Below are 26,078 nucleotides of genomic sequence, written 5' to 3'. Positions count from 1 at the left end.
AACAAAGCTGTCATGATAGAAGTACTTCATATTTTAATTTTTATAATATACATCTTGTTGTGAATTGGATTTGACAAATAACACATGAATGTTGGCACAGTTGCATTCGCCAGGCGATTGAGCCTTGGGTGTATTCCTGGAGTCTTGAAAACCAGTTTTGAAGACATGGGAAACCCAAGACAAAGAACAATAATTTTGCTTCGCATATCTTTAAACGCATTTACGCTTCGGTTGTATATAGGCAACGTGTAGGTTTATAAGTAAATACACGTCACTGATGGTTTTAGTTTTTCTGAGGTTCTCTTGCGATGGTAAATGTAATGTGCATCACACCACGATAAACTGGTTTCATTGGCTGCCTTATTAGAATACCTGTGAACAGGGTTTTGTTACAATAGTATGTATTTTGCACCACACGAGGAAACGTTTCTTTCATTGCCTGCTATGATATATATTTAACAGTTTTGTTGTTACATCTGTATATCTTTTGCCATCAAATGACGAAACATTGCTTTCACTGACTTGTTATAAAAGGGTTTTCTTACATGTGCATATATTGGTCAAAGTCTGGCTAAGCACAGCTCTCACTGACCACACGTGAACATGTGAAATAATTGTTATATTTGTTCAAATTCATTCAGTGCCGAAACGTTAGTTTCATCCAGGAAAATGAGAGTGAATCACGAATGCTGTGTTTCAAAGTGAAATAAGACACTGTCTGAGAACAGACATTAAGTATAGTTTTTGGCTTAATGCTTGACCAGAACGAGTAACGCTTGTCAGAAGCACTGCTAACTGACAACAAAACTCAAGCTATTAATATGTTAAAATGTTTAATACATACCAACCTAGACAACACAACATAGCACCAGTGTTTAGCCTGGTGCTTGTGCGTATCCCATACATACATGTTTCAAACTGTCTTATCGGACAGAGGATATACACATACAAGATACTATCCTTAGAGTCTACTACTTCCGAACATTCCCCTATATGCCTATATTCGAATATACAGTCAGACGTCCTGAATCTGTTTGAGTAAACCGCGGGCCATTTCAGTATTGTGCAAAAATATATGGAATTATCATAAATTACGTAGACAATGTTACAAATGACGTGATGCCCAGGTAAGACAACTCAACCTATGGTGACACCACAACACAATAAGGTTCCACAATAATAATTTTCAGTAGTAAGGATGGTCATTGTGCAAACTTGTCACTCGCCATATATGTGAGCCTGCGGCAACGCCACGACATGTGAGAGATTTATACGAATCTTCGTAGTTTTCCATGGAATATTGTCTTTTAGAGGGAAATTGATCTTTGAAATATAAACTGCAATAAAACCCATCACAATATTAATGTACCCTTAATATGGTATACAATGTCTAGAGTTTTCAATGAAAGTAATCTTCTGTCAGAAACAAAAAATACAAGATTCGTTGACTCAAACATCTGATTTATAGATGGACCTTTCAACAAGCCAAATTTAAAAACACTTGCCTTGATGCATAGGTTTAATTGGGAAAGTGTATTCATAAGTACACAAAAACCCAGATCATGAAGATATTTTACCCATTATATCCGTTTCTCAGTTGTAACATGGCTGTTCGTATCGACTTGATAGCCGTCTGCCCACGCACTACGTCATCAGTGACACGCGCTCGGTGACGCGCTCATCACAGGTCGCACACATTCCAGCATTGGCGAATGAGCAGCTGTCACAACTGGTCACAAATTAACCACCAAACCCTGATCTTTGTGCACATCCTGCACGGCTCGTTTGCCACGGCCACTCACACATGTTCCTTTCCTCGTTGTAGACAAGTCCTCGTAGGCAATGCATTGTAATGACGGCGCGGCCGACACAAATCCTAAAGGCGGAACAATCGTTGGGGTCCGCGAAATATACCCGTCTTGGTTCGCTGCGGGAACAGCCTGTGTAAATAACCAAGAATTTTTACAAGTCAGCGATTGTATTATTGTTGTTGGGTTATACATTTAGGGCGTATGAGTGCTTGCAATGTGTATTTGTGACGGTGGACAGAATTGCTCCTGTTTCACATAAGCTGACAATATATTTATAATCTTTCTCTGGCAAGAACATCGAGAGTGCTGGTTTAATCTAAGATCAAAGGTTTTCACCAACATTCATTTTTGTTTTTTTGTTTGTGGAAGCCATTGGCAAGGACAGTGTTTTCCTGCCTTGTGGCAATCCCACTGAATCTAATGGGCCCGCTGAAAGATATAGCACAAAGGTGACAAGCCAGGACTTAGGTAGACCTAACTGTTCCACTTTGAGTTGGGACTGATGGGTCGGAAAAATATATGATGCATTTATTTATATATTTGATTGGTGTTTTTACGCCGTACTCAAGAATATTTCACTTATACGACGGCGGTCAGCATTATGGTGGGTGGAAACCGGGCAGAGACCGGGGGAAACCCACGACCATTCACAGGTTGCTGACAGACCTTCCCACGTACGGCCGGAGAGGAAGCCAGCATGAGCTGGACTTGAACTTACAGCGACAGCATTCGTGAGAGACTCCTGCGTCATTACGCTGCGCTAGCGCGCTAACCAAATGAGCGCGAAAAATATATGGACAAACAGATAAATATACATGGTATAACTACATGCATCATCTAGGTAAGAACGTATAAAATATATGCAATCTCTTCAACTTTGTATAATAATTTTGAACTATTCCTCCTTGCAGCAGTAAATAAGAAAAAGTGCGAAGCAACACTCACCTCCTAAAAATGGTAATCCCTGCGCAGTAGTCTGAAATCAGAATCAGGCCAGGATTTATTTGGGTATGTGCAGTACGAAGATGTTGAGGGCCGCAATATGAGTACTAAATGACGTCAAACATCAGACTCAGCAGTGAAATTATACTCAGAGGAAAACTTCTACACGACAGACTGACTACTTCATCCTCTCATACCCTAAATTTCTGTCCTAGCTTTTGATTAAATAGTTTGTAGTTTACAGTAGGGCCTAGAGTTTATTTCACATACCCTGGAGGCAGCTGGAGTTGTGGCTGGTCTTTGTGCGGTTGTTCTTCTTGGAATAGGTGCAAGGGTTATTCTTGTTGCTGCTGGCGCTTGTGTAGTTCTTGTCGTTGGTGCAGGTGTAGTAGTTGTTGTTGGTGGTGGTGCTGGTGTGGTGGTGGTTGTTGTTGGCGCAGGTGTGGTGGTTGTTGGCACAGGAGTGGTGGTTGTTGGCACTGGAGTAGTTGTCGTTGGCGCAAGCGTGGTTGTTGTCGTGGTTGGAGCAGGTGTAGTGGTTGTTGACGTCGTTGTGGGCGCAGGCGTCGTGGTTGTCGTGGTAGGCACAGGTGTGGTGGTGGTTGTTGGCGTAGGTGTGGTGGTTGTTGGCGCAGGTGTGGTGGTTGTTGGCGCTGGGGTAATTGTCGTTGGCGCAGGTGTCGTGGTTGTCGTTGTTGGAACAGGTGTAGTGGTTGCTGTTGTTGGCACAGGCGTTGTGGTTGTCGTTGTTGGTACAGGGCTCGTGGTTGTCGTTGTTGGCGCAAGTGTAGTAGTTATCGTCGTTGGCGCAGGTGTAGTAGTTATCGTCGTTGGCGCAGGTGTAGTTGTTGTAGTTGTCGTCGTTGGAGCAGGTGTAGTTGTAGTTGTCGTCGTTGTTGGTGCAGGTGTAGTTGTTGTAGTTGTCGTCGTTGTTGGCGCAGGTGTAGTCGTTGTAGTTGTCGTTGTTGTTGGTGCAGGTGTAGTTGTCGTTGTTGGCGCAGGTGTAGTTGTTGTGGTTGTCGTCGTTGTTGGTGCAGGTGTAGTTGTTGTAGTTGTCGTCGTTGTTGGCGCAGGTGTGGTGGTTGTGGTTGTAGTAGTTGGTTCAGGCGTTGTCGTGGTCGTTGTTGTTGTGGTTGTTGTGGTCGTTTCTGGTTCAAGCTGAAAAGACAATAACGTTATTCACAATACGGAACAGATTAACATGGTCACCAACTGCCATTGTGTATAGAATGACTCGGTTTGGATTTTTTTTAAATAAAGAAGGGAAAACGATATCATACAATTAATGGGTAAATCGGCGGATTATACATCGATACATTTTAAACCATTCGTGATTCATTTGTGTAAATTAGTTTCAGGCGTACTAGTAGAAAATAAACTTCAAATAAGGAATCTATATTGGTAAATACGCCTATATCTTTGCCGTGTAGTTATGTAATTATGTTGAACATATACACATAACAAAGCATGATCGGCTATATACCTATACTAACAATGAACATGCAGTGACATGCTCCATCTTGCAACAATCCGACAGTTTCTGTTTAAAAATAACCTTTTCTTGTAAGAATTTTTATCCCATGATTTCACTGGAGCAAGATATCTGTAGAAGTCGTCTCTTAAATATTAACAAAGCAAGAATATACTGTTGGTCCGTTACCTGAGTCAATCTAGGAACGGCGTTTCCCACAGCTGTCCGACCACGCTGCCCGTCTATTACAACATCCACCCGCAGGTTGCCGTTAGTAAGCGCCTCGTCCACAGCCTGAGTGATCGGAATTGATCCCTAATAAAAAAAATAACCTTTGGTGAAAATATCGTGACTGAGGCCAATGCGACTGGTGGAGAAATCGTGACTGGGGTCTAATGGGATTTACATGGATTGTCATTGGGACTGATGGATAAATAGTGATTGCAGTCTGTATCGCATTTAGGATTTATATGCAGGGATTTTAGCATATTAGTGGAGAGATCGATAATGGACTATGCAAGGAAAAAAATAATATTTGAATTGGTGCAGATATCTTGATTCAGATGTTGAAAGACGTCAAGATGTCAATCGGTTTCTTGGAGACGTCTGGATTATGGAGAGATGTACATTGGCGTCGATGGAGAGACCGTGTGATTGGGATCGTGGGAAAGAATTATAATTGGGCTTCTTGGAAACTGGGATCTATACCTGCTATGTGGAAAAATAAACAATGACATTGATGGAGAGATCGTGTCATGCGTGTGTGCATGGGAGAGATTATCATCAGGCTTCATGAGGAGGTAGGGATTGGGATCAACCTGGAGAGATATATACTGGCACTGGTGGAGAGATCATGACATGGATGTGTGGGGAGAGATTATAATTGATGGCTTCTTAGAGACGTAGGGATTGGGATCTTTATGGAGAGATGTACACTGGCACTGGGGGAGAGATCGTGACATGGGTGTGTTGGGAGAGACTATCATTGGTTTCTTGATGACGTAGGGATTGGGATCTATATGGAGAGTTGTGCACTGCCACTGGTGGGGAGATCATGGCATGGGTGTGTGGGGAGAGATTATCATTGGGCTTCATGGGGGCGTTGGGATAGGGATCTATATTGAGAAAAAACAATAGCATTGCTGGAGAGATCGTGACATGGGCCTTTGGGGAGATATTATCACTGGGCTTCTTGGGGACGTAGGGATTGGGATTTATCTGAAGAAATAAACAATATCATTTATGGACAGATACAGATTTGATATGTTGGGAGAGACCATCACTGGGGTTTTCCAAAACGTAGGGACTGGGACTTGTATGGAGAAATAAACAATGGCATTGATGAGTGAGTGAGTGAGTGCTTGGGGTTTAACGTCGTATTTAACAATTTTTTAGTCATATGACGACGAAGGAATCCTTAGAGTGCATGAAATGCGCCTCCTTTTCACCGCTCTATTATCTAGTGCTGCTTCAATGAGACGATTTACAAAAGGCAAGTAAGGCGCCCGCCCGAGCCATTATACTGATACGGGTCAACCAGTTGTTGCACTACCCCTTTCATGCTGAACGCCAAGCGAGGAAAGTACAACTTCCTCTTTTAAAGTCTTAGGTGTGACTCGACAAAGGATTGACCCTGGATTTACCGCTTCCTAAGCGGACGCTCTACCAACTGTGCTGTCAGGGCGGGTGGCACTAATGAAGAGATCGTCACTGGAGCTTATGTGAATACTTAATACACATTGGTAATAGTCACATAAAAATCTTAGAGAAAATAATATTTTCGGCTAATAATCTAAATGACAGATTTATCGTATTTGGATCAAGTTCGGTTTACCGATGAAAATGACGTCGTAGGGTTCCAAGGCGCTGAAATGAAGGAAACGTCTGCCTGTTCTGTGAAGGCTCCCGGCCTTGAGAAGGTCATCCCTCTGATAGAGTCCGACGGCATAAGAGGCCCGACTGCGACCCTAGAGGGACATGACGGAAAGTAGCATGGTCAGAACCATTTTATCAGCACAGCACATGCCAGACATAAGCATCGCAATTGCTTATTCATAGCTTATTATTACCTGTGGTCGGAGAAGTTGGTGATGGCCAAAACGTGTAAGAAACCAATAAGTTAAGACACCTTATTCCACAGAAGTTTTGTTTGCATATCCACGCCAAAGTGTTAAACGATTTTTCAATTAATTTTAAAAAAACACATTTTTATTGCCAATGTTTGCATACTTTTGAGCTGTGATAATACTATGACCAATCAAATTTACATTACATGCTTTTGTATCAAAGCTTTCGTAAATGGACTCAGTATGCTCATTACTTACGCATAATTCAAATTGTTTCCATTTCGTGTAAAAGTGGCGATACCCCCTGAAGCCGGATTCTCGCCCACATTATTATTCCCGTCGTTGGGTAGCAAAATACTGTTTCTACCTGCAAATGAATCGAACAAAAAATGGACCAATGTAACAGTGATAAAAAGCAAGTTTTCTAGTATACAACTGTTTACACGAATCTCTCTTGCAACGTGCTTTATTGTGTTTAAATCAAACAGACTGGGCTTTATTGTGTCTAAAGCTGATTTGTAAACATTAACACTGGTTAACGAACAAGTATTAACATAGTACTAACTTACCTGGCGATTGGTATAAAAAAGGTATTTATTTTTGTCTTCAGGAAGCATACTTTTTTATAAGATATGGGACATGAACATTTATTCGCCAGTGGGCCTTCGTTGATGAGAATAACTAGTATCAGAACACTTACACAAGAAGCTTTGGGCGAGTCCTCTACAGAAGGAGGGATTAACGGACGGAAACTGGAGACAAGAAAGCAGAGATATGTGTGAAAACAGCCACAAACAAACTTAGCTTGACAACGTATTCTGAGTAAAATAGGTCTAAATATTCTGAACACAGAAACGGTTGTCATTTGGTCGAAAAAGAAGGAATGGAATTAGTCGTTTTGTGATATTGTGTCGTTAGCATGTGTCCCACATAAAATGTGGTAGAAGAGTATAAAAACGTCTAGACAAATTTCAAGTTTGATTAAAAAAAATAAGTAAAAATTTCATCAAACAGAGGGACATGATCAGCAAAGACTGGTGTAATATGACATACTCTGCCTGTGGAAATCCTGGAGCCCTGAGACACTGTGATGGAAACTCGTCCCAGCCATAGATATAGCTGCATCAGTTCATCCACATTATCGAAGGACGCTGAAGTCTCGGTGCCGCCGAGAACAGGGTGTGTAGGACCGATAGCTGCCGTCAGATCCCGGAGCAATGGACCGGCATTACCGAAAGTCGAGGGGCCGTTCAGAGTGATTTGACTCGGCCGGGTACCTTTAACCTGAAACATGAAGAACAAGTTAAAGAGACTAGCGGCGCATTGAACTGACGATATTTCTTTGCTTGGAGATGGTGTGGTGCCTCATTTAACAATCCGTTGTATATTTACATATACATTTGTTCTAACATTGCTGAAAACAAAATGTGACGAAATAACGTAAGTCGGAGCTGTTTTTGTACTTAAAAAAATCTGCAGCCCAGGGTTATCTACGAATCTTAGGTTTTGGAAAAGACTATCCATTTTTGAGATAGAAAACATCGCTTCTGGAAATCACTATAAAAGACATTGCATACATTTGTCTCATATGTTTCTTATTTCAAAACATAGACGGAAACGTTAGCCCAATTTAATTGTTATATATTTTTCAAGAGATTAAACTTACCAAAACATTCACCACCATGCTATCCTCGTTAAAAGTCAGTGTAGAAAACCCTATAACATCTCCATTTCGATCATAAAGGAAAGTCTGAAAAGCAATATTTCGCCTATGTTAAAATTATTATATAATTTAACAGCTTTAAGTCATACTTGTAACAGTTTTAAAGCCGTTGGATAAACACTCGTCTCTATTTTGATGGTTGAAGTACTCTTCAGATACTGCAAATCAGCAATAATAGTTTTATTAGTCAATTCGCAAAAATACCTTTGATAAATGTCTCGCAGTAGTAAATAAAGTGGCCCGAGTGCTGCAAATTTTTCATCATAGCTCGCACCGTGCTAATACAACATATTCGCAGACATAATTTTGCTGAATGTGCAAACCAATTCATTTCCTGAGAGTCTCGCCGTTCTAATACAGAATATCTCGACGTGCTAATACAGAAAGCTATTCACAAATACACCGTTATAGATGAGTGTCTCGCCGTGTGAAGCACTGTCACATAGCCCAACACCGTTTCGATTAACTAGTATACAGCACACAGTTTCATGACATACCGGTAAGGCCGTCTTTATTTCCGTTGTTTTTTGTTCTATGTTTGACGCCACACCATTCGTATTGGCATTGGCGCGAACAAGGAATGGTCCCGTGATTCCTGAAAACATTGAATGTAGCCATTTGGAAGATGATATACCTAGGACCATGAGGTCTGAAGAAGGGAGAAATAATCATTCAAGCAAAATATCTGAATATTATTGCAAGTGAGCAGTGTAACAAATAATACCATTACGGCACAACCAGAAGGCTTCATCAATCATGTATACGATGAGGCTGCAGTACAAGGCCACGTGCTATCTTAGTAATACATATTATATCAGTAAAGTTACTAACACCGGAAATACATCACAGATAAAACATTATGCATTTCTTTTTAAAACGGCTAGGGTCCAGCACGATCATCTATTTTATATAGTGGGCTATACCATCCTCCAAGTGAAGCTGATTAAGCTTTTGTTGGAAGGGGTGCATTAAAATGAATATAGTGATTGAGATGATTGTATGTCTCACCATCTGCATTTGAAAGGTCTATAATGCCATCCACCACATCGTTGTTGATCTGAGTGACCGGGAAACGAAGATTATCTGAGAAAAGTAAGATAAAGCAAAGAATGATCTGAAAACGTTATAAATAAAGATACCAAATGTTCATCTAAAGTTAAAGCAGATCTTTTCTCATTGTGAGAGTATAATAAATTCATTGTATTGAAAATGACCATAAAAATAGATAAAGCTAGACATATATACCAGTGATTAACAGTATTTGCAGAAAACACTAATATACATTGAGATATAAATTATTACAGCATTTGTGTTTTATATTTTCTTACCTGTTGAAATAAAACTTCTGAAGAATAAGTTCCAGACGGTACTCGGCGACCTGGAAGGTAGAACTCCTTGTACAAACAGCTTGTCTTCTAACTGAGAATATGCCAACAGGCCATTCAAGGCTCCGTCGTTTCCTTCAAGCGCCACCTGTAGGCGACAAGGGTTATGTATATATAACGGTAAACGCGCGATAGCTGTTATCTTCTTTATTTCCTATAAGAAACGCACGATTCATATTAAAAAGCTTCGGCATGGATGGCAATAAACTGCTGTAAATCCACGGTCATAACAAAATCCACGGTCATAAGCTTTCGATTTTTTTTATTAATTCATATCAACTAATTTGATGTTATGTGTTCCATGATGATAATGCTTGATGATAAGGACGAATATTTCCAAGTAGTAATGACACATAACAGTAACAAACAAAATATAGGTAATTTGCATGGAAATGTAACCGCAGACAAAGCAGTGTCGTGCAAAGAACGTTACAAACCTCTATAGCAATCATGGGAGCTGCACAGAACCCGGACGGTGTGACTGCTGTTCGGGTAGTCATATCTCCGCTACTGTACTCTGGTCCTTGTAGCCAGCCCTCAAGGTTGTAATTCCCAGGTGTGGAGGTGTACATCTGGACAAAGACAAGGCGCCTCCAAATTAACACACGTGCACAAAGTATGAGTGGTAAATACGAAGAGCAAGCATGCCAATTTTTTTTAATGATACACCTTACACCAAAAAAATAATTGTAAATTTCAACACAAAATCTGTTGTCTGAGTTATGCTGGAATGTATTCTCTTATTATAACATAACATTCTGTCACGTTCAACAAAGTACTCTGTTAGTCTAACCGAATACGTTCAACAAAGTATTCTGTTAGTCTAACCGAATACGTTCAACAAAGTATTCTGTTAGTCTAACCGAATCTTATGTTGAATTAACAGAAATGTTATATTTAGCAGAAAAAAATCTCCTGCAGTAACACAATACAATCTATTAATTAACGGATTAATTTTTGGAGTGTAGATCTGAGCTCTGTTTCAATCTTCCCAGCCAAGCTTTCAGATGTAATGTGGTAAATGACGAAGCGATCTCAGAAGTAGATATAGCCCTGAGTATCAAAGAATTCACAGCATTTTATTTCACAGTGATCGACTCTACCTAGTAAGCTTAGTTTGGATATCAAAAATGAACAAAATTAAAGGATGGTTGGATTATTGTCTTTTATTGCTGGGAAAGAAACATATTCAAGTTCACTCAGTTTAAAGATAAAACAAATTTCAAGTTTTGCTACTATACAAAATATATTAACATTTGTTTTTTGTCTCGCAGAATGTGACTGTCTTACCCGACCAACTGGTTTCAATTCTACGTCAAAATCTGAGATGATAATGCCGAGGTTGATGTTGAATCTGAAAAGGATTTTTCCAGCCTAAAAAAAAAAAAAAATCCATGTGAGAAGAGCCGTACTGATTGCGGAAGATGAGCGGAATAATAATAAGCGGAATAATAAATTCTCTTTGCAATATATGAACTTTCAACATATCGGTGTGTAGAGCTTGGGTTGTTATGTGTCACTGATAAAGGGCAATTTTGGTAGCGAGTAGGACAGATTTTACCGAGAGCTGAATATAGGCGATTGGCTAAAAGAATTAGACTATAAGAGTCCAAGTTCTTGTATATACCGAGCAAGAAACATTTGTTCATAAATTACATCATATTTGTAAATACTGTTTATTCATTTTACTTGGTAGTTTAAAAATACACTTTAAGTTCGGCTCATGCTGGCTTCCTCTCCGGCCGCACGTGGGAAGGTCTGGCAGTAACCTGCGGATGGTCGTGGGTTTCCCTCCAGCTCTGCCCGATTTCCTCCCACCATAATGCTGGCTGCCGTCGTATAAGTGAAATATTCTTCAGTACGGCGTAAAACACCAATCAAATAAATAAATAAATAAATAAAAAAAAAATACCTGGTTGTAAAAATAACATATTTGTGACAATTATAAGTACCCGGATGGATGCGACCTGGGCTGCGTTGACAGGAATTGTTCCTGATTGGGTGAGCTCAGTCGTCAGTCTCCTTAGCTGGATAAACCGACCATTGGACTCGATCATTATACTTATTACACGCGGTCGCCTGTGGGTGGAAACAGTTGAAAGTGAGATCAGAACTAGCCACACGGGTGAAAGACGCCAAAAGGCTTATCAATGACAGAAAGAACTGAATGTTTTTGTCTTAATACCATGCACTTGGCCAGTATTGCAACCATATCGAAGGAGTGAGAGAGTGAGTACTTTGGCTTTAACGTCGTACGAAAATCGGAGACAATGGATATACATACCTATATGGATATATATAGAGAGATCAAACTGGTTCTTTTTGCGGTATGAGGTAAGTAATAATATGTTACAACGCGCAGGCCCGAACAGTACATTGCTTACTGTAATATGGGGGAGCTAAGAATATGATAAGAAATAACTCACATCTTTCAGAACTCATATCAGTAAAGAGAAAGGAGCAAAGAAGCCTAACTTCCAAGGTACGGTCTTCTTTGATATCAGATCGGTGACAACAAGCCTAACTTACACGAGGCCAACCCATGTGGTGTCAGAAGGGTGACAACAAACCTAACTTACAAGGGAACATCACCAGTGGTGTCAGATGCGCGACTTTAAGCCTAATTTACTAGGGGACCATCCCCTGTTGTGCCAGATGAGTGACAACAAGTCCAACTTACAGGGGGCCATCCCCAGGGGTGTCAGATAGGCGACCTTAAGCCTAATTTATAAGGGAACATCCCCAGTGGTGTCAGAAGAGTCACAACAAGCCTAATTTACAGGGGACCATTCCCTGTGGTGTCAAATGGGCGACCACAAGCCTAACTTACAGGGGACCATCAGTTATGGTGTCAGACGGACGACCACAAGCATAACTTACAGGGGACCATTCCCTGTGGAGTCAAATAGGCGACCACAAGCCTAACTTACAGGGGACGATCAGATATAGTGTCAGACGGGCGACCACAAGCCTAACTTACAGGGGACGATTAGTTATGGTGTCAGACGGGCGACCACAAGCTTAACTTACAGCGGACCAATCCATGTGGTGTCAAAAGGGCGACCACAAGCTTAACTTACAGTGGGCGATCTCCATCTATGTTAAGGCTGTAGGAAAATTCGTGGGTGGGCGAGTTGGCACCACTGCGAGGAGCATTAATTGGAGTAAGCTTTCCTGTAAACGTCGAGCCTCTGGGAAAGAAACCAACATCTCCCTGACCCTGACAAAGAAATAGATAATAGTACATTTTGTGAAGATGCACAAAAAACATATGTTTTTGTTACAATTTCAACATTGAGCCATCATCAGGGGAATTTAGAGTTTCGAGTTTATTATGGTGACGCCCTTTTGTACCGTGAAGTAGCCGATTGATGGCAAGCGAAGACAAATCAATGCATCTTAACACGGGCCTGTATATACAAAATCGAAAATTACCCACAATGGTTTAATTGATAATTTATTAAGATACCTAAAATGTACTGAGTAAGCCATGATGTCTCCTCTCTGGTTGTATTTATTTATTTGTTTCACTAGTGTTTTACGCCTTACTCAAGAATATTTCACTTACACTACGGCCGCCAGCATTATGTTGGGAGGAAACCGGGCAGAACCCGGCGGAAACCCACGACCATCCAAAGGTTGCTGGAAGACCTTCTCACTTACTCTCCTATCTGGAAACCCACATATTACAAGTACAGGCAGAATAGGTGAAGACCTTAGGTTTTATGGGGCTTGGATTTGAAGAAGTTTCTGATACAACAACGACTGTTTGATTCATCTTACCTGAAGAGTTTCTTCAGCTTGGATAGGCCAGTTTTGCAGTGTACTTTGGATAATCGGATCATTTCTGCACGCGTCTAAGCTACTTGGGGCCCCTGGTCCACTCCTAGAAATACATTAAGCACACTAAAAACTAGAGGTATGTTTTGTGACCAAAGATACAGGTGTATTATACAGGAGCAGTTACTTGATACTTGAGTCGAACTCGACTTATCGGATACAGAAACGGTTCCTCAGAAACAAAACATACTGGTAAACGTTTTGTTTTTAAATATAAGCTATTGTGATTTTGGCTTTACTAAACGAGGGCATTCACGATCTGCAAAAATGTATCCAATCAAAAATAAAAGTCTTAGAAATAGGAATTTTAACATAAACACTCTTTTAAGAACTGTTGTCGTGTCATTAATGGTTACTTGGGCTATCAGAAAATTATCTTTTTCATCCAGAATCCAAGAATCAAAGATAAATTTTTTGTAGAAACAATAATAACTTACATGATCCTAATACTAGCACAGGAGTAAAATGTATTGCAGCCTCCGACCTGGTCCCCTGCTGCACAACCTCTGCCTGTATACAAAAACACAATGGTGGTGAGAAAAGTACGATGAGGAAGGATATAAAAGGACCCATAAAACACAAAAAACAAAACGCGTTAAGGAAACACAATAAATGACAGACAAACGTGAAATACAGGGTGAGCATATGTAACATAGAGAGAAGACGAAATACTAAGAGAAATGATAATCCTGAAAAGTTTATCACACGTACAAAATAGACAGCAGTCTCAAAATATGACTTTTCTTCATTAGAGTAATCTTTATGACTGTAAACTGTGCTGTCTGGTAACATTGAATAGGAACAGTGAGAAACAAATTGTTAGTTACTATAAAGACAATGTATTTATATAGTCATCTGATTGATGTTTCATGTCACACTGAAAAATGTTGTACGAAGACGAACGTCAGTTTTAAGTGTTGGTAAACCACCAACTTCTAACAAGAATCTAACGAACTTTTCCACATGTTTGCGACTGGAATTGAGCCTCAGCTGTCCAGGCCTCTGAAACATTGTAACAGCCTAACCTGATTTCGTTCCCCATAATAACAAATGTCTTTTCGCAGATGGGTTCACGATGACAGTGGGGGCATCACTGATCGTTATACAACTTTACACATAATTATTTGAATATTCATTAATCCCTGAGCTTAACTTTCAAAAAGAAGTAAGAAATACACTATGACTCAGTCAATCACATTAGCGCTGTCAGTTAACAACGCTCTGTGTTCCGAGACAGAGCTGATCTTCATATGGTGACCTGCGTCAGAAAGGATAGGCGTTCGAATCAAGCTCAAGTTCGGAAATTTTATTCATGGACACGCCAGGTGTGTGAGTGTGATGCTGTTTTTCTTAAGTTTTCTCCCGATGCCTCATCCCCAAAGTATAAGTGAAATGGTAATACAAGAAATCAATTATAACAGAATACAATATGGCGATATAGCAGATTGATAATGTGAGCAGTTCCTTGAAGAACGTTCTGTTGATTACAGTCTGCACCCGACGATTTAAAATTTACAGCAAAAATGCTAACAAATGGCCCACCAACAAATTCCACTGTATTATTACAGCAGGCAGGGACATGTTAACTGATCTACATTGTCAGTTTACATCATCACAGACATGTATGCAACAAATACCATTCTTTGAGACATGCAGTAACCATCCTACTTTGCACACTCAACAATGAAAAAGTACTGTTTTACACTTGAGATTAAAACAGTGCTTCGTTCATTCTTATTGCTCATACAAAGAATGATGGCTGCCATGTACATGTCAGAAAAAACGGTAAGTTGTCAACGTACATGTAGGTCAACTGACACATTCCGTAATTATACACTGAAAATTGAGCGCAGCATTTGTCAGCATTTTTAGCTATAATACAATGTACTCCACCTGCCTCTTGGAACTCTCACGGACATCAGCTGGAGAAAGCAGCGGTCGCACCTAATATTAGGGATCTGAACGGTCACCAGAGTGCCAGTTGATTGGCAAGACCCCAATGGGTATTCGTCACGCTGCAAATACAGATCATAAATTAACGAATAGGCACTGATCATTTTTAGTGATAAAACATGAGGAAATTCATCACCTAGATTTGTCAAGAATGGAATGAAATGCCACATTATAAGACCATACCAAGAAATTTTCGGCATAGCAGTTGAGAACAGAACTATTTAGCAACAAAATCTGGGGTTTGTCAGAGTTAGATGATTAAGTTTACCTAATGCCTGGGTTTTGTCAGAGTCACATTGCTAATCTCACCTGACACATGCCGTTTTTAAGGGTCACATTAATGAGTTCACCTGACATCTACGATTTGTCAAGGTCACATTACTGAACTTACCTGACACCTAGGGTTTGTCAGCGGCACATCACGGTGGGGGATAAAATCGAGAAGAACGCAGACTCCATCCTCCCCCCATCTCCCTAGGGCGATCCGACTGGGGCTTCCTGTCAGTGACAAGAACATGTAACTACATACATTCACTTGAGTTTTCATGCACAACAGCCCACATGGCATCGAGGAAGATGTTTTGCTAACAAGCGAACATGTTTGTTTTGAAGTACGGTCTGCAAACATCAATGCAACTAAAATCACTCCTTGACTTTCACTGTCAATACATTGAATAGATAATTTAGACAATGACTATTACATAAAGCGTGATAACAGTTATACATGCACTACACACTATCAGCCAGTACTTGTTTGGTTCTCTTGTGAAGAAGGGCTACATTTACCCGATTGCTGTTCTGTATCTTCCCACCTGACCGTCAACGGCCCGGGCTCCACTTCTGTGAAATCGTCCTCAAAGGATTTCCTAAATGTGGAAGCACCGCAGGGACCCTAAGGAGGATAGTAGAGTGATTTTTGTTAACTCTATCAAAGTAGAAAATATCATATCATATTTTGTATACACCAAATCAGAACAGTCGCACAACACTTCCAAATTGTATGCAAACTTCATTCATGTCTATAACCACTGTATATCGTCCCCACAGACATAGAACAAAAACAATTATGGTTAATATTATACGAGACACCGGTTTCCAAAGATGCAGGATATTAAAACATAGTGTGTATATATAGACATAAGCAAATATCAAACTGCTAATTTGTGAGTGACATCCACGCGACACAAGATCGTTAGACATGTAAGTAAACACTACGTAAGAACAGAACTTTTCAACAGCCATCCCGAGCAATGTCTAAATTTTAAATGAAAGGTAAACTGGAATATTGGCTTGGCTATATCTTCAGCCGATCGGCCCCTCTTACCAATCATGGGTTCTCTATGGCCGCAGCCGATCAGTCTCTATGGTCGTAGTCGGTTCGTCCGACTGACCAAAGAGATCAGGAGTTCTCTATGGTCGTAGTCGGTCCGTCCTCCTGACCAATGAGATCAGGAGTTCTCTATGGTCGCAGTCTGTCCGCCACCCTGACCGATGAGGTCAAATATTCTCGACAGCAGTAGCCGATCGGTCCTCCTGACCAATGACGTCAGGAGTTTTCTATGGACGCTGTCGGTTCGTCACCCTAACCAATGAGGACAAAAGTTCTCTCAGGTCACGCATTCTCTATGGACGCAGCCAACTCGTCCTTCAGACTAATAAGTTCATGGGTTCTGTCCGTGCTCTGCTCGGTTTCATTCACCAATAAATCTGACCACCGTCGTGTAAGTAAATAATTTCATGATGTCAGTCCCCATGTAAATAAACATGAGTAGTTTTCGTTTAAGCAGTTTGAAACTGGAGTTGGAATATAACAGAATGTAGAAAGTTAAGAAGACGTTTTATTATTTTTTTTATGTAAATTCTCCTCACCAGGGGATCTTTCTCTGTTTCTTCATATATATATATATATATATATATATATATATATATATATATATATATATATATATATATATATATATATATATATATATGTGGACAAGAAGAGTTGCGAGTTGCGAAAAGAGTTGCCTGCCTCACCCCGACGATCGACTTAAGTAGTGGGTAAATGTAAGAAGTACGTTTAGTTTCAGCGATGGACACACAATGGTGATACGCTTGGGTTGGCATGGGGTAACTAAGCGTTCTTATAAATAGACATAGCTCAGGATTTACAAAAATAGACCTAGCAGTGCCTGGAGGCCAGGCGGCGGTATGTACACACAATTAGCCGCAATGAGCACTCCCCAGCTCTGGCGTTACATATTTGTCGCTTTTTATTGATGGTTTGAAGACGCCGACAAAGGCTTTCGACTGATTTTCATAATTGGGTAACGAAACAATTATCAAATTTGTACTAATGTATACGTCATTCAATAGAATAAAACACTGCAAAGTTGCCTGAAAAAAAAGACAGGAGTTACGGAATTATGCATATATGGAACGTTCGCTCACCGTCATCCTGCCAGATAAAAAATACACTCTCATGTACATGTGATAGCTGATTTAACATTTATGTTTCTGATCTTTCGACGAACGGTTTTTGATGAGCGGTGAATGTACGGGCTAAACTAGTCATTAAAGAAGAAAGTTGGAGAGTTTAGGCACAAAATGGCGGGCTGCATGGTTTTATGACTGGAATTTGATCACACCGACAATGCCCCTGACATTTACAGTTGTAGGTATACAGGTATAGTGTTCAACTCTTTATATTGTAGCATTTACATTCAGCTTGATGGATTACCTTTGTGTCGTGTCACAATCTTGTTAGAGGGCTTATACTGACCAAAATAGACATCTACGTCTTCTTGCATTGCCACATCTTGGATGGTGAAATATTACATACCATTTCCAGGAAATACCCATTTTGGTTTCACGGATTTTGTGCCGTTATGATAGCATAGTTTTACAAGAAGAACTACTTCCGGTGTGTGATTGTACACCCCGGATGTAAATACCTAAAGCTGCGCATTAATCAACTGAATAATCTGAATAGGTTTTTGACTCAAGCAACTGACCATAAATTTAATATCAAGATAAGGTTGGGTATAAACCAACACGTGCCCAGTGAGTCTAGGAGTCATAGAAGACTTTTGGCCAAAGGCAGGTAACTTTAAACGTAATCAAGCGTTATTCGGTTGTTTCTGCTTGAATTTGCAATGTCACTGGAGCGCTGCATTGCTAACGGTCAACGGCACGTGAGTCCTTGTGGAATTACTCACACATGATTAACAACTCTGTAGCATAAATCGTTGTTCTACTTTCGTAGTGGGTCAACAATCCGTATGTTAATTTTCAAACCAAGAATAAACTGTTTGCAATATCATTTAAAATAAAAGACAAAAATTCACCCAAAACATTTCAGAATAAAACCAAAGTCAAAACTTCATTTCATAGAAGTGCCTCTCTGCTTCTCGTACAATCGAGTGAGTGAGTGCTTGGGGTTTAACGTCATACTCAACAATTTTTCAGTCATATGACGACGAAAGAATCATTAGTGTGCATGTACGTGTAATGTGCCTCCTTGTTGCAGGACGGATTTCCACTGCTCTTTTATCTAGTGCTGCTTCACTGAGACGACTTACCGAAGGCAAGTAAGCCGACCCGCCCGAGCCATTATACTGATACGGGTCAACCAGTCGTTGCACTATCCCCTTCATGCTGAACGCCAAGCGAGGAAGTTACAACTTCCTCTTTTAAAGTCTTAGGTGTGACTCGATCAAGGATTGATCCTGGATCTACCGGTCCCGAAGCGGACGCTCTACCAACTGTGCTATCCGGGCCGGTCATCGTACAATCGAGGACACAGAAATAAAACGTGTTTTGCTTACTGCTCGTCATTCATGTACTGGTTAAATAGGCTTAAGTACAAAATAATATCAAGCATATCAGACATGTCCTCAAGCACTTGAGGACATCTTGAGTGAATCTTGATAACGAGGTAAAACAAAGAGATACGACTGTATAACTTTGGATTCATTAAGATTTTAAGAAATATAAATGAGTTATTTTGATAGAACCAACATTTAAAACAGCTTAGAATGTGAAATATAACAGATTCAAGAAAATGTAGATACGGTGAATCTCACCTTAACTTGGAGTTGTCAGATGCTTACTGGTGGGAAAAAAGGCCATTACAAAACAATATATTTAATAAACCAGTATTGATGTGAAAGTTATAAGAATGTACACATATGTCGCCTGACTCGTTTATCTAATATAACAAACTGTCCTTTTGAGCCCTGGGCCCCTATTTATCAAGTAACTTAAGTCATGAACTCAAACACAGCTACAATTAAAATGTTTTGCTCTAGGAAGTTTAAAATTTGTATACTGATTTTTTACTGCAGAACAAAGCACCGGCAACAAATTAAATTCTTTCCTTTCTGAATTGGGCTTTTAAAGTACTTGCAATTTATGAAAAGTCTTAAGTTGCCTAACAAATACGAGCTTTGGTCCACAGTGTTTGCGTTCACCAATCTCACTCGACACAGATATTTATCCTCTACAAAACGTGGCATTGAGATGAGGTAACAGTTTGTCACGGTACATGAACATAGTGGTTGGCTGAGAACATATTTTTGGACTTGATAATCAAAAAGGAAAAGAATCTTTCCTGAACAAACTGCGATTGCAATGATTCCACCCCTTACACATCGTGTATTGTTATAAAATAAAGAGTGAGCGAGTGATTGGGGTTTAACGTCGTATAAAATAAAGAGAATGCATAGTTTATACTTATAGGAAAGTATGTATAATTGAGGTTTTACGTCATAGTTGACAATTTTTTAGTTATATGACGTCGATGAGTCACTGGGTGTGTGTACATGTATTGTGTCTTCTTTTAGTGAGGCGAATCAATGCCGCTAAAGTACTGTCGCCAAAGAATTATCATGCCAAAGACACCAGACAGGACACCCCACCCAGTCACATTACACTGACACAGAGCAAACCAGTCCTATTTCCCTGTTCTAGGCTTTCAGTGCGAGGCGGCAACACGTGCCATTTTCAAAATCCGACTTAAATAAGAAGGGATCCGACCGGGTTTGGTCTAAGGTCTCCCGGCCTAGAGACGAGCGCTCTAACCACATACAAGAATGAAACGGTGTTGTTGCGACGCTATAAATACACACAAAGTCTATGTTTTCACAAAAGAATTTTTCGTGACATTTCTCGTCATTAGCTTGCACCTTTAGGGTGTTTTAACCCAGATAACGATAAAGGTTAGGAGAAACTTAACTTTATTAAGAAACTTAAGAGAAACTTGATGTAAGCAATTTTTAACGCACCCTTTTGAACGCTGCGTGTGTGTGTCTGTGTGGTGTATGTTCAGACAAGAGGAGTTAAAATACACACCTTAACAAACGAGATAATGTTATCTTAGCACCCTGATACGAGAAAAAAGGCTTGTAGAATAATGAATCTCATTTCTACATCCTTTGTGCGTTTAAATTCCATTGACTATAACCATACACAAGGCATACACTTATCCCTTTCTTTACATTTTCATTTTACTGATATTCAGAATATTATTCTATACCAAGAAAGACACATCTGACATCTTAGCAGAATTGTGCTATATGTGTGATGACGTATATTTTGTTATCCTGAAAAAGAAGACATTGCAAAACATCCCAGCGATGTCACCAAGACGTGCAGCGAGAGGGTAACCAACACCTATCTCAACATGCACAGAATGGTTTTATGACCATATTTTATCTTGTTGCTGCCAGTTTTAATATCCTGATTCTGCGATTCCCTTATTGTGTCCACTGCGTTTGGCGAGCTGGTATTGTCATCTGCATGGGCAATCATACCGAACACTCATATGCCAGTGATTACAAAGCCATTGCCGTGCTTTCCTTAAACCACTTTTTGTAAACTTTAATCAACATACTGAAACTATACTAAACTACACTGTAAAGTATAACACATTTACATGGAAGCCAAATATCTATTAATTCTATTCAAATGCCTGGTTTATCACCACCCCGGTAATAAATATTTCTATGAATATAATTTTTTGTTCTTGCTTCACAAGTACAACAAAATAGTCACATAAATTACAGCATAAAAGGCCGGAGAACTTTGATACATGCTACGTTGTTCATAAACTTGTAGATCACGTTGCTCACATCATGATACCTGTTCCAAACACTGGATGCTAAAGTCATCAGCCAGACGCTGTCAGGCCGAGTATCATCAGTGAGAAAAGCTACATGACCAGAATTTACAAAATACAATCCAAATATAGACAAAAATATATATTTTATTATAATTCACTGAAATATCCTAATAGATATTGGATTATTATTAGATTTGGACTGGCTAAGATTAATATGATTGGGATGTGCTCGATTGATTAAAAGTGGGCTTTGTAGTCCATGCGGAAGGAAATCAACTTGCCGACTGCGCGATTATAAGTCACGTCTATGTAATCTGAATAACAAGCTCTAATCGTGACATCCTCTTCGCTAATCAATTTATAACACGTGCGCGGAATTGCTCAGTATAAGCAAAAGATGTTCGATAAATCCTAGCTAGATGGTTTACACCCATCACAGTCCAAGGCATGGTGCGCTGTGCGATGTCCATCACAGCTCTTGCCTGCTTTTTCTACAGAGGCACCACACGTTTATTAAGCTGGCTTAACATTTATCTCGTCATACATATGACTTATATTTATGCAGCATATGCTGTCCATCTTGTCCATGATATATTCCATGTACCGAATGGGTATAGTTCGTACAAGATACTGTAATAGTTTCCGCAAATAATCCACAAGTGTACACCTCCTAAAACTAGAACTCTTTATAACCAACAACAGGAGAAAAAACTAAAATATAAGCCGACAAATAGAAATAACGGTTTCTGAAGCGAATCAACAAAATTACGTCAAGTATTATCTGAGGCAAACCGCAAACACTCCATTCCGTAAATACTCTGGTGTTCGCACATATCATACTAATTAAGAATGGAAAAACTTGATTATTAGTTGGGCATAATTAAAATATCTTAAATACATATCAATATGCGATATTGGATAAACATCTCGATCACGCCAAGTATTTGTTTTTCAAAACCATTTTAAACTCATGTCTATTTTAGACAGATTGACACCATGATATACATAGTCATTAGAAGAGGTGAAGGACAAATAACATGTTCAGGTAACACCCAATTGTTTATGGATGATAATGTCATTAACTGTAGAAAGAACAATCATTCCACTTCCGGTGAAACCCTCTGGGCGGGGGCCAGTCTCACTTACAAATTAAGCAAATAAACTTTAATAGCTTTAATATGACTTTAACAGCTCTTTTATGAACACATTTCAATTATTTTTGTGTTAGAGTTACACCTACCTGGTAATGTAGGCTTTACGCATTAGTTACAAGTACATATGCATAACACTTAAACTCCAATGATGGGTTTGTATAAAGTGCTGTGAGGGGTAAAGCTTCAGCGAGCACTGCCACGTGTGGGGTCGTGGAGAGGCTGAGCACGATAGCCCCTCCCTGAAGCTCGGAATACATGAGAGAATGAGATGCCACTCCACTCAACTCAACTGGTTGTATGGAGTTGTTTCCAGTTGCTGATGGTCATACCGCTTATACACGTAATACCACTTATACACCTCGAGTACAACTCCAGTTGAGTCGCGTCGTTGTTTCCCGCACACTACACGAGAGCTCATAACCCAACAAAACGGTTGGGTTGGTGTTAAGCTCTCGTGTATGCCGAGGTTTACAAACCACATGCACTGACGCTAATATGTTCTCAGCCAACCACTATTTAGTTGGTCAAACATTGGGATAAATGTCTTAGGAATGTTCGTTTTTTTTTTTTTACATAATACTACTTAGCTCATCGTGAAACAGACGTGTTATTTGCTACTATCTAAGCATTTACATAACAAAAAACCCTAACTGAGGTAAACTGCATGACCAGACGATTTGCCAACTATCACACTGTCGTCGATGCTTTGGTTTTACTCTTAATAGTATATGTCTTTTATATTCCAGTCAACAGAGATCTGTGTCTGAAGCTGTTGTAATCTTGACGTGAGGCAAAGTCATACATAAATATCATATATGACAACCTCACTGTCAACGTACTGGTGCGATTCAGTATATGTACCTCGTGCGAGATGCTTCAGTCCTAAGTTATTCAGTTTTCAATTCGTCACATCCATGTTAGCATTTAAACGTGAGTTCTGTTGTAAGATAAGAAGCTTCTGTTGAGCCTGGTAAGATGTAAAGAGGCAGGAAGACATCACTTCAATTCCAGCTAGAATCTTAAGTAATGTATAACTGTTATTATTTAAATACATGTCACAAACATTTTTTTAGACATATTTAAACACAGTCACTGGAACAAGATGACCTTCATGCAACTGTCAACGTAGACATATGGTCATAAATTTTTGTTGAGTCGAAAATGTTGCATATTTTTACTAACTCACAAACTTTTGTTAAATATAATCGAACCTAGTTTCATATGCTATGAACTTAGTTCAATTCAGCCACAATCAAAAGGCAGAGTTGAATTAGGATGAAGATAAATCTGAATGGTCTGTTGCCCAAGGCTCAGATAACCATTCTTATCTGTAGCGAAAAAAATAGGCGGAAGGACTAGCACAGGAATCTGTCAGTTATAGTTATCTTACGAAACGATCACTGAAATGGCTCCCGATTAGATGGTTATATTATTTAACCACACATATATTAATCTTGTTGTCATAGAGAAAAATGCAATTATAAATAGGATCTTGTAAACTTCGTATCTCGATGTATGTGAAGTTAGCAATAAATCATATGTGAGTAAATCTTACAATTCTGTATCAAAACATAATACTAAGTATCTCCTAATGTCTACCATGCTAGCAGGCAATTTGTCCTGATTTGCCCGAGATGAATGACTTGTCAAATCCAGCGCTCCGGTCTTAATCACTCAGTACATGGTCCCCTAATGCTATCGCACGGAAGGCCGGCGACGAGAGGCGCCAAGCGACTACATACACACTTATCAACCAGATGACAGTGACAGTCAGGTATGAGGGATTTAGAGTATACAGACAAACACAACATCCAGATGACTGTGACAGGCAGGTATGTGAGGTTAGAGACTACAGACATACACAACATCCAGATGACAGTGACAGTCAGGTATGAGGGATTTAGAGTCTACAGACAAACACAACAACCAGATGACTGTGACAGGCAGGTATGTGAGGTTAGAGACTACAGACATACACAACATCCAGATGACTGTGACAGTCAGGTATGTGAGGTCAGAGACTATAGACAAACACAACAACCAGATGACTGTGACTCTAAATGAAGGATTTAGAGTCTACTGACAGACATCATCAACCAGATGGCCGTGGCAGTCAGGTATGAGGGATTTAGAGCCTACAGACAAACACAACAACCAGATGACTGTGACAGGCAGGCATGAGGGGATTAGAGATTACAGATACCATACAACATCCAGATGACTGTGACAGTCAGGTATGAGGGGCTTAAAGACTAGACACCAGACAACATCTGGTGACTATGGCAGTCAGGTATGAGGGCCTTACAAACTAGACACCATACAACATCCAGGTGACTGTGACAGTCAGGCATGAGGGGATTAGAGGCTACAGACCACATACAACATCCTGGTGATTGTGACAGTCAGGTCTTTGGGGGGGGGGGGTGTATACAGGCTACATACCCATAAAACAAGCAGATGACTGCGTACGGCTAATAGCTGTAGCTGATGCCTTGTTCGTTTCTCTATTAAAGCCTGTGTCAATCAAACATATCGGAGATAAAAAATATAGGTAAAATCTGACTGTGACTTGAGAACGCCAAAAAGCGAGATATTCTCCATAATAATCAGCAGATGTAATCAGTAGCAGATACCCATCAGTAATTCATCACTTTGGAGACTTAGCCCGCGGTGTGGGTTGTTGTAAAATAACTTGGCTGACCCTTTGTGAGAGCTTTGTAATTAGTAAGGTTTACAAAAAACGATTGTCCATGGGCTTACATCTAATAGTGTTCAGCATGTACTGGTAACAGAAGTTGTCATTATGATCACCGAATTCTCCCAGTACTCATACGAGGTCGGAGCCCACGTCATTGGTTACTTTCAATTGGTTATACTATGTCCTAGGATCAGTCGTATAACTATGACGACAAACTTAACGATAAGCATTCACGTTTTTCAATTCTTGCACAAAAGCTTAACAGATCGTCATTATACAGATATATAAATTAGGCACCAGAGACCACCCAATCGTGTTGTGGTGTTGTCTGAAAAAAAAAAATCAAACAACTGAGAGTATTTTTGTAGAAATGTTGAAGTTTTAAAACAAGCTCAAATGATATATTATAGCCAGAAGATAACGTGAACTCAGCCAGTGGTGTTTCTTCTTTATCTCGTCTGGGACAGTTAAATGCATGTAGACATTTTTTAAATTGGGTCCCCAAGGTACAGAAATAAGGTTCAGCTTAAATGAAAATTGTTGAATATAGACGGTGCATAGTTTTGAGACGTATTAAATCCGTTGTTTTAGTTTGAGGCATGATGTCGCTGACAGATAGCTGGAGGATTATAAATTTGAACCTTTAATTGGAGTGCTGTCAGAACTCACAGGCGTGTCTGCGTAGACGGTGGGCAATGAAAATAGCTTGTCGAGACACCGCACATCTATTCACATATGCATACACGGTGAACTGCAGGTATGAAGAAATTAACTTTATGTTTTGATTAATTAGAGGTATTCCGTTACTGTAAAGATGTCTCAAGTTGTTCTCAAGGACTTTAAATAGCAATCACGCCTCAGAATCAGTCTGAAATTCACACTAGACTTGGGGCAACTTGGTATTATGATATGAACATTTTGAGCGATGTATG

At 39.8% G+C, this 26,078-nt stretch overlaps 2 protein-coding genes and 1 long non-coding RNA gene across 3 annotated transcripts; all 3 read right to left on the bottom strand.

Moving 5' to 3' along the window:
- Positions 1 to 1,581: 1,581 nt before the first annotated feature.
- Positions 1,582 to 7,974, bottom strand: LOC135467308 (integumentary mucin C.1-like). The gene is made up of 7 exons (XM_064745113.1): positions 7,957 to 7,974; positions 7,344 to 7,574; positions 5,260 to 5,442; positions 4,414 to 4,539; positions 3,024 to 3,911; positions 2,757 to 2,787; positions 1,582 to 1,940 (listed from the first exon to the last, which is right to left on the bottom strand). Exons 1-7 carry the CDS (start codon positions 7,972 to 7,974, stop codon positions 1,741 to 1,743), a joined length of 1,677 nt encoding a protein of 558 aa, XP_064601183.1. The 3' UTR covers positions 1,582 to 1,740.
- A 122-nt stretch (positions 7,975 to 8,096) lies between these two features.
- Positions 8,097 to 14,280, bottom strand: LOC135467204 (uncharacterized). Its single transcript, XM_064745004.1, has 10 exons — positions 14,264 to 14,280; positions 13,182 to 13,284; positions 12,479 to 12,618; positions 11,351 to 11,477; positions 10,689 to 10,772; positions 9,836 to 9,970; positions 9,342 to 9,486; positions 9,022 to 9,096; positions 8,511 to 8,608; positions 8,097 to 8,171 (listed from the first exon to the last, which is right to left on the bottom strand). Exons 1-10 carry the CDS (start codon positions 14,278 to 14,280, stop codon positions 8,097 to 8,099), a joined length of 999 nt encoding a protein of 332 aa, XP_064601074.1.
- An 853-nt stretch (positions 14,281 to 15,133) lies between these two features.
- Positions 15,134 to 16,054, bottom strand: LOC135472676 (uncharacterized). Its single transcript, XR_010444545.1, has 3 exons — positions 15,978 to 16,054; positions 15,583 to 15,689; positions 15,134 to 15,253 (listed from the first exon to the last, which is right to left on the bottom strand). It is a non-coding gene; the product is annotated as an uncharacterized LOC135472676 (long non-coding RNA).
- Between the last annotated feature and the right edge of the window lie 10,024 nt (positions 16,055 to 26,078).

The sequence above is a fragment of the Liolophura sinensis genome, chromosome 1 (genome assembly GCF_032854445.1).
Source record: "Liolophura sinensis isolate JHLJ2023 chromosome 1, CUHK_Ljap_v2, whole genome shotgun sequence".
Classification (NCBI taxonomy): domain Eukaryota; kingdom Metazoa; phylum Mollusca; class Polyplacophora; order Chitonida; family Chitonidae; genus Liolophura; species Liolophura sinensis.
Note: the sequence above shows the minus strand (reverse complement) of the source record. Positions and strands in the feature narration are given on the sequence as shown.

Coding starts and splice junctions, on each gene's coding strand:
- LOC135467308 (XM_064745113.1), bottom strand. Junction 4,540..5,259: donor TGATCTCCCCACCAGTGGCA/GTGCACAACTCT, acceptor TTTTTTTATTAG/GGATCAATTCCGATCACTCA. Junction 2,788..3,023: donor CAACTCCAGCTGCCTCCAGG/GTATGTGAAATA, acceptor TTCTGATTTCAG/ACTACTGCGCAGGGATTACC.
- LOC135467204 (XM_064745004.1), bottom strand. Junction 12,619..13,181: donor AAGCTGAAGAAACTCTTCAG/GTAAGATGAATC, acceptor TTTCTTTGTCAG/GGTCAGGGAGATGTTGGTTT. Junction 9,097..9,341: donor CAGAAGTTTTATTTCAACAG/GTAAGAAAATAT, acceptor TACTTTTCTCAG/ATAATCTTCGTTTCCCGGTC.